Raw genomic sequence first — 8155 nt, 5'->3', positions numbered from 1 at the left:
ACAGGAAATTTTGATGTGCCCAAATTACACCCTTTGCTTTAAAAAAAAATTGTGTGAAAAGTGTTATGCCACTTCCTCCTAAGTTGCTCTTTCCCATCACGTATGATTCATTCACAGCCCAAGAGAGCCCAGGATGTGGATGCAATTCATAGGGCTGCCTATGTTCACACACTCGTCCCTCCTTCCTCCTTCCAACCTCTGTGGTTGCTCTTTGGGATGCTCGCAAAACAGAGTTGACCCAGGGATCCAACGCTAGCTTCCAGTTGTGTCTCAGGTTCTCTTTGTTTTCCAGGTTGTACCTTGTGTTCCATGAAGAAGAATTGTGGGAGCAGAAGTTTATACTCCCTTCTTATGGCCTGTAGGTGTGTTGGCTGTGTTGCATAACTGCAGCACTCTGGTGGTAAAAAATTATTTTCCTTTATGTCACATGCTATAATCAGTTAGGCCTAAAACACTCTATTTTTAAAATCTAACAAGTGTTTTCAATAAAGAATGTTCTACAGACAATCTTACTTTAGAGAACAAAACATATGTAAAAATTTCTCAGGCAATGTCTTTGCCTATAGATGCCACTTCTTAGAATAAAAAAAAAACTCAACAAACCACTGCACCACCTGGGGTAGTTTCTTTCTGTAGTGCAGAATGGCCAGTGTTGAAAAAGCTATGTCCTTCTGTGTCCTAGAGCATGAAAAACCCCTCTGAGAAGATAAGGTCAGTTGGATGGGCGATCAGCACATCTTCTGCCTTCTCCTTTGCATTGCTATCTGCAAGGCCTGCATAATCATCTGGGAGTTGTTCAGGATATTGTATTCACTGAGATTCAGCAGCTTGCGGTAATTGTCATCGGTGTACCTGACCGAGAACATGCAGTAGGGGGAACAGCAGCTGGTCAAATCAAGTTGTCCTCCCTCCATCTCTGAGCAACAGCGCTTGACACCTGGAGAGAAAGAGTTGTTGTTGCTGTAACATAATGTTCATCTCAGTCAGTGTCAGGCTGCCCACAAAAACTCAGAGGGGACTTTTCTCCAGAAGAAAATTCATAGGGTTTAAATGCACAAACAATGTAAGTCATGTATACCCACCCCTAGTCAAGAGAACATTGTGGGCCTGAAGTGAGGGCAGAAGGGAGAAGTGAGGGATTGCATTGTAATGGTTATCTACAGCTTACTCCTAAACATCTGTCTCGTTAAAGCTGTGGATCCAGCAAGGATGTCAGCCTGAAAGGGCACTTCAAAAACCACTCCTGGTGCACTTCAGGTCTTATTCTGAGCAGCTGGGATTTCTATGAATCTCAACTGAGGAAGAAGTTGCTAGCAAGAGAATAGAATTTAAATAAGAAACATATGGAAACTTAGAGTTCCTGTGATCCCAAATGTGGTTGGATGGATGCCAGCAGGATCCATCTTTTTCTTTCCATTTCCTGTGTTGCCCGAATTCCACAAAAGCAGAATTTTAGACTTAACCTCCCTGCTGCCAAGGAACAGAACAAATGCATTCTAGTAATCCGTGCTAAAGAAGAGGAATGCAAAGCAGGTGGCCTGGAAGAAAAAGAGTGACAGGCCCCCCATTAACCCAGTCAGCAAAGATAGCCAGCAACAAAGAAAAAGGCTCCGTCTGAGTCAGGGAAGCAGGCAGTGTTGTCTTTTTTTTTTAATGCTTTGCCACTACTTGTAACTTACCAGGTGCTTTGTACTCTTGGAAAGTATCATTCACAAGGGGAAGAAAAATCACAATCGGACATCCTGGTAAATCTGAATCATGGAAGAGGTAGCACTCCTTCAGATTTTTCTTATCTTCGTCAGTCAAAGAAATTTTTGGGAATGGGATTTTCTGCTCTGAGTAGTATTTACACGCCTTATCTAGAGACTGGAGGATCACAGACATGGTCAGCAATGAAATTTAACTTTGTTGTCTAAAGGCCCCAAATTGTCATCTAGTATTAAGGTTTAGTGACTCAGATCCATTGGGTGAGCTCTTTCTTATCAAAAGTTATTCCATACATAATTACAGAAGATAGTAACAACATTTCTAATCACAAGATGTAAACAAAACTTCAGAGTTGGAGAATTCATCCAGGACAATGCTTTTTTCAAAAAATTGAAGCAATTTGCAGACGTTTAGGGTAAAGCATGAGTTTTAGCAAATAAAAGAGCCTATGTTTAATATATTGTATAGAATTAACTAGAAAAGAAAATGACAGCAAGAAAATCTTTTAGGCATCTTATTATGTACCTGGAAGCCAGAAGATCACAAAGTTAATTTTAAATGCGCAATTATGTCTCTGCCTGTGCAGGCATTATGGCACAGTGTTAATTGAGATTGACAGTTTACTGAGAAAGTCTGAAGTTCTCGGCTATACCGTATCTTTTCCCTGAAATGTTTAGTAAAATACCACGTCCTAATATGTACTGTGTTATTTACTCTGCACCATCTAATAGTGGACACTATCAAGTAGAAAAATTTTCTCCTAAAATGTTTAAAACTCTGGCAAACTTTCTTCCTAAATTTTATCAGACAATGAATGAGATTGAAATTAAACTTCATTAATTATATGTCTCATGCAACATACAGCTTATTAGGGGTAGCGCAGCTGTTCTCATTCAGAAAAAGAAATTCCATTTAGGTAGGCCAAGATGGCTAATAATGAGTTTCCAATTAACCTCAGTTTCTGACATATAAAGGCCCAAACTTCTTTACTGCAAGCCCTTATGGATAGCTAATTAGCTTCATCTCCATGAAACTGGGGTTTCTGCAGGAAGATGCTTGTCACTGAATTTTACTTGTAGCATCTTCTTTGTCAGCTCAGAAATTATCTGCTTCTGATATCCATTTAACCCTTTTTATATTCTAATTTAAGTCAGAAGAAATCACTTCCTCATCTTTATGAATATTCCTGTGCAGGGTTTGGAAACCTGCTTGAGTCAGCATAAAACAGAAGAGGCTCTTTCCATCATCTGGAAGAGACCATGCTGATGTTCCCTTGAATAATTTGATGTATTCATAAACCAGAAAGAAGGATTCCGGGAGTGACAGGAAGAAATAAGAACAACATTAATCCCTACGGTGAAAAACAGGGGAATGCAGACATTGAAAACTGAAGAGTTGAAATAACCAGCAGTTCTAAATGTCACAGGCTGGACATTTACAAGTAAAAGGAAACACAACACATGGTAACAAGAACGTCCTCACCGATGTATGTGATCCAGTCGTATAACTTAGATATATGATGACATCTACTTCCCTCTGTGGCCTTAAAAGGGGTGCACTGCTGGTATTGATGAAAAATCCAGCATCTATCATGCCCAGTTGATCAGGATTTTGCACCAGCTGGTTGGGACGTGAGTCTAGCACAGTGTCTAAAAGGAAAATATTTCTTGGAATAAGAATTGATCTGCAGGTATTTTGACTGGAAAAAAAAAGTGTAAAGTGGAACTGACCATCCCAGAGGCCTGGTTCAATTTAATTGCCATACTACTGGACTGTCAAACAAGTGCAAGTAGGACTGCAAAATGCCTAAACTCCTGTTCTAAAAAATCTTCTGTGTTGACTTTCCAGGCAATATATTCCACTAGCATGTCATACTCATTAGTGCAAGTAAGCTACATCTAATGATTAACCTAAATCTGCCTTGCTTAATTTCAGTCATTGTTTCATCTCTTATCTATCACTGATTTGGAGAACACAATATTCTCAATCCTTTGTACATTTGGATTTGTGCCTCCCCCTCAGTCCCCTCTTCTTTGGACTACAAAGTCCCATTCCTTTCTCTCGTAGGTGATATTTTCTTGGATATTCCAGTTGCATCTGAAGTTAGAGGCATAGTCTTGCCAAATTAAGTTTTCTCCCATGTTCACTCTGCTCTCTGCCACTTTAAATTTGATTCTGCCAGCCACAAGCCTATCCTATCAGTCTGGACTGCAGAGGGCTCAGCCAAGCAAATAAACACATATGTTTAAAAAGAGTGGCAACACTGAAGCCTTAGTATCTTATTTCTGTTCAGAAAATAAGCATTCTCTCAGGAGGTTCTTTTCCACTGCCAAGCCTGACAGGCTTCTTTCCTAAATTGTCCACCCTGAAACTACCTGAAAATTATGCCAGTCCCCATCACCTTTCCATTGACAAAAGTGCTCATTCTCCATGTAGTTGTTATGCAGCTGGTAGCCCTTCAGGAAATTGTGGTGCTGGGCGACGGAGAAACGATCTGTCAATGCTCCTCGTAGGGCACTGGACAAGGGGCCAGGAGGAGTGTACATGCGAGTCCTCAGCTCATGGGGCCTTGTGGGCAACACGGGGTCTTCATCTAGAAGAGGGCAGAAAAGCTGGTGAAGTGCTTGTTAAATAATGTTCATTTCTGGCTGCCCTGGTGTACAAGGTCTGTTCTGGGATGATTCACTACATACACACAACCTATTCCAAAGGAAAGGAGTGGCTGCTGAACTAAGCTCTGCTGATGGTCTTAAGCTTTGGCCTAAAGACAGTTCATCAGAAGCAGTCTTTTGTCCTGGAAAAGAGACACCTTGGGAACTAAGAAATTCAGAGAATGTTCTGTCAGAAGGAAAGTTACATGTCCTCACAGGAAGGTATCAGAAGCAAAAGTAAGCATGGAGAAAATGGGGCTGACTCATATGCTACTCCTCAGTCAGATGGGCAACAACAGCAACCACGGGGTCTATTGCAACAATGACAGCTGCTACCTGATATTCACTCCTGGCAGCATGAGCATGTGCTTAATCAGCAGAGTGAGAGCAGGAAAACCTGGGGCATGCATTCATATTCAGAAACTATGTCTAATTTTTAGGGTGGGTACCTGTCGTACTTCAGCAAGAGGTGTGGTTTCTTGAAATCACAACCTGCTTTGCTGGACCAAGAGGCTGACAATGCAGCAGGAGAGACTTAGTGGTTTCTATGATTGCACAGATGTATTTCTGTATTTTTCAGGATGTCTGTAATTATAGTTACTAACATATTAAATGATTTAGCAATAAAATCATGGTTTCTATATTGCTTCAGAAAATACCCTCTGGGCCTTATTTATCTTTGTGCCCGGATGAATCCAATGCACTAATTACTGTACTGAATAATAAAATAAAAACCCATGAAATATTATTTACACCAATTGATATTCAGGTTTATTTTCTGCACAGGCAGTAAAAATAGCCATATTTTCTGCCACTGGTTCTTGGTTCTGTATAGCTGAGAGTGGGCAATGCCAAAACTCTTCCTGAGAAATGTCTGACCCCTCCAAAACTTCTTTTTAAGGAATCAGTAGAGCTTTAGTAAGTCTTTTGATTACAGGAGCCTTTCTCTCATTACCCCCTATTAGTCTATAAAGTATGAGGAGAAGTTGCTATCTCTTAGGAAGATCCTATGATACTAGGTTCAACATAGTTGAAACGATGATGCCAAAAGTTATCCAGAAGAGTAAATGCCTAAACGTCCATAAATGAAAGGCTTAATAATTTCTCACCAACTTCTTCTATTCTGTCTTGTGTCCATCTCTTCCAGAAGTCCTCTGAATTGTGGGAAAGTCCCCATATTTGTAACAGGTTCACAGAAAATATACTGCTCCACATACCTGTAAAAGGAATTAGTGAACACAAGGACACATTCTAACAAGAAAATGCATTTTTCCTTCTATTTTGACCTCCTGGCTTCATTTTTGAATGGGCTTAATACAAATATATCTGAAGTTTCACACTGTTAAATTCCTCTTTCTATGGCATTATTCCAGGTCATGCTACCATCAGCTTTGAGCCTAACCTACTGCATGGCTCTGCTACATGGTAAAGAGAGAAAAGAATGTGGGACAAGTAAAGGAGAAAAGACATGACTCACTCAAGAGACAAAATAAGAGTTTATATGACACAAACATCACAAACATATCCTTTCCATTCCTGTCTTTCTTACTCCAGCTTTTTTTTTCTTTGCATATTTTGATCACCTTCCACACACCCTGAATTTTTTCAAAGTGAAATGAACTGGGTCTTCAGATGTTTGGTTTATATGACAAGATCTCACACCGCAGCTTGTAAAGGCTCACAGATGCAGTGGACTCTAGCTCCACTGTGCACTCCTTTTCTCTACCCAGGATTGCCCCTCTCTGCTTCCCCACTGGGGCACTGGTGGCTTTATTGACAAAACACAGTGCCATCATTTCATCTGTCATTTTAAATTTAAATCTGACTACCACAATTGGTCTTAAGTTGGAGTGCATTCAGAGAGGAATCAGAAGAAAAACCAAAGAAATGGGAAATATTCCTTACAAGGAAAGAATTAAGGAGCCTCATCTATTCCATCTCGAAGACACAGATATCTCATCTACCAAGACAGTGACAAGAAACTGAAATAAGACTTCGGGTTTTTTACTGTATTTTTTTGGACAGACTACCGTTCCCATTTCCTAGCAGGCAATATCATGGCAGTCCTCAGTATGTTAGAACAGAAATATCTACCCTCTGGTTAACAGCGTTGCATCCCTCCGAAGTGCTTCTGTGACAGGACAATGCAATACATTACCTTGAAGGTAGCAGATGCGGGATTCAGGGAGTTTTTTTAACAAGCGTCCCATGAAGAACTCACTTCCAAAATTCTCTGTGCGAACGAATGCGCCGTACTTCAGAAGTCCCACCTCATAGGGGGTGAACTCCACCCACTCTGTAATGCAGCCACAATGGGACACTTAGAGGGCTCCCACATGGGTGTGGAGAGAGGGGCAGCTAGGGTATACGTTGATTACTATGCATTTACTATGTTGAATTTTCAAAGCCTTTTTTATAAATGACCCTCTCCAGGACAGGCAGCTGAGCTCAGACATAGTGTTAATGGGGAGGCAGGAGCAGTTTACTGTTAATGATGGTGTTGCCTAAGGCAAAAAGTGCACACTGGAAGCAAGGCAAGTCTCCAGATCTTACACATTCTGTGGGTTTTCCAGCATGTACAAGGTTTTGCTCTGCCTTTCCATACACCACATCTAGGTGAGAGTACTTCCACTGTTACCGATGCAGTCAATTTAACTTCCTTTAAATAATTTGTTTAGGTACAAAGACAGGTACTCAGCTCTTCAGAAATTGTATTTTTGTAAGAGACCAATTCTACTCTTTATGTGTTGTACCAAGGAAGAGGAAACTAGTCTTTGACTTTATTGGATATCCTCTCCAAATGAAGCGCAGTTGTCCAATATAACTGCAGTGTGAATGAAAACTGGGACAGAAATGGCATAGACCATAATTTTCTTTTCATTCAGAAGTGGTTCAATTTTTCACCTCAACCATAACAAAATTTGATCTTAATTTTTGTTCTGCTTCTTCTCCTCATCTACTTCCCCTCATGGAAAAAAAATAACCAAAACAATGAGAGAAGAAACAGATTTAGTCGGAGTAGGTTGGGAACCTTCCCAAACTTTATCATAACTATGTGGTCATTATTCATATTGAAACTATAACTGGGAATTAGGAAAAAACAATTCTCAGATAATTCCAATAGACCTCATTCTAGGTAGGTCCAATAATATTTCAAAAATGGCATTTCTGGCAGAATTTCTACAGTGTATGTCTAGACAGTGAATGTTGCTCCCCAAACCCCTTGTATTAAAACTGTAAGGCATGGAAGTGAAGATTATTTCTCCAAAAAAACAAAAGAACACACCACGATTGTTTTCTCCAAGTGCTACCAAGGGGAGAAGAGGAAATCACAGGAACTGAGATGCCAGTTTTAGCCTCACATAGTCTGAACCACCATTCTTACCTTTGAAATCATTGGTGCTGTAACTGTCCCGGACGCTGACTGCCACATAGATGGGCAGCGGGTTCTGGCCATCACAGAGTGCTTCTCGCTGCTCTGAGAGTTTGTGAGGGTCTTTCTAGTTTTGAAGGTAAAAAAGAGGAGAGAGAAAACTATTTCTGCATACATCTGTACATCCTAGAAAGTATTTCCCCGACAAGTAGGAGGAGAGGTAAGCTGCTCCTTGGGCTGAGGAGTGCAGTAAGCCATCCTTGTTCTCCTGAATCTGAAAGAAGCCCTTGAATATGTTGATACTTAAGTTTTCTTTCTTACTACACAACAGCAATCTCAATCCAACCTTGCAAGGGGACTGTAATTTGGCATTATTTGCATCCCACTCAGCTTCTTTTCTGAAAAAGCATATTCTCATTGAAGA

At 40.5% G+C, this 8155-nt stretch overlaps 1 protein-coding gene across 1 annotated transcript in view; it reads right to left on the bottom strand.

Moving 5' to 3' along the window:
* Positions 1 to 728: 728 nt before the first annotated feature.
* LOC108493232 (cytosolic phospholipase A2 epsilon-like) overlaps positions 729 to 8155 on the bottom strand; it is a 33385-nt gene continuing 25958 nt past the window's right edge. Inside the window, exons 15-21 of the mRNA XM_017806404.1 lie at positions 7744 to 7858; positions 6517 to 6654; positions 5468 to 5575; positions 4109 to 4300; positions 3190 to 3356; positions 1680 to 1866; positions 729 to 937 (exon numbers count right to left, since the gene is read on the bottom strand). Coding sequence (XP_017661893.1) covers positions 729 to 937; positions 1680 to 1866; positions 3190 to 3356; positions 4109 to 4300; positions 5468 to 5575; positions 6517 to 6654; positions 7744 to 7858 — 1116 coding nt within the window. The remainder of the gene's footprint in view (positions 938 to 1679; positions 1867 to 3189; positions 3357 to 4108; positions 4301 to 5467; positions 5576 to 6516; positions 6655 to 7743; positions 7859 to 8155) is intronic.

The sequence above is a fragment of the Lepidothrix coronata genome, unplaced genomic scaffold, assembly GCF_001604755.1.
Source record: "Lepidothrix coronata isolate B3197 unplaced genomic scaffold, Lepidothrix_coronata-1.0 Scaffold1, whole genome shotgun sequence".
In the NCBI taxonomy this organism is placed as follows: Eukaryota; Metazoa; Chordata; class Aves; order Passeriformes; family Pipridae; genus Lepidothrix; species Lepidothrix coronata.
The sequence above is the reverse complement of the archived record's forward strand: the minus strand, read 5'-3'. Positions and strand labels throughout refer to the sequence as shown.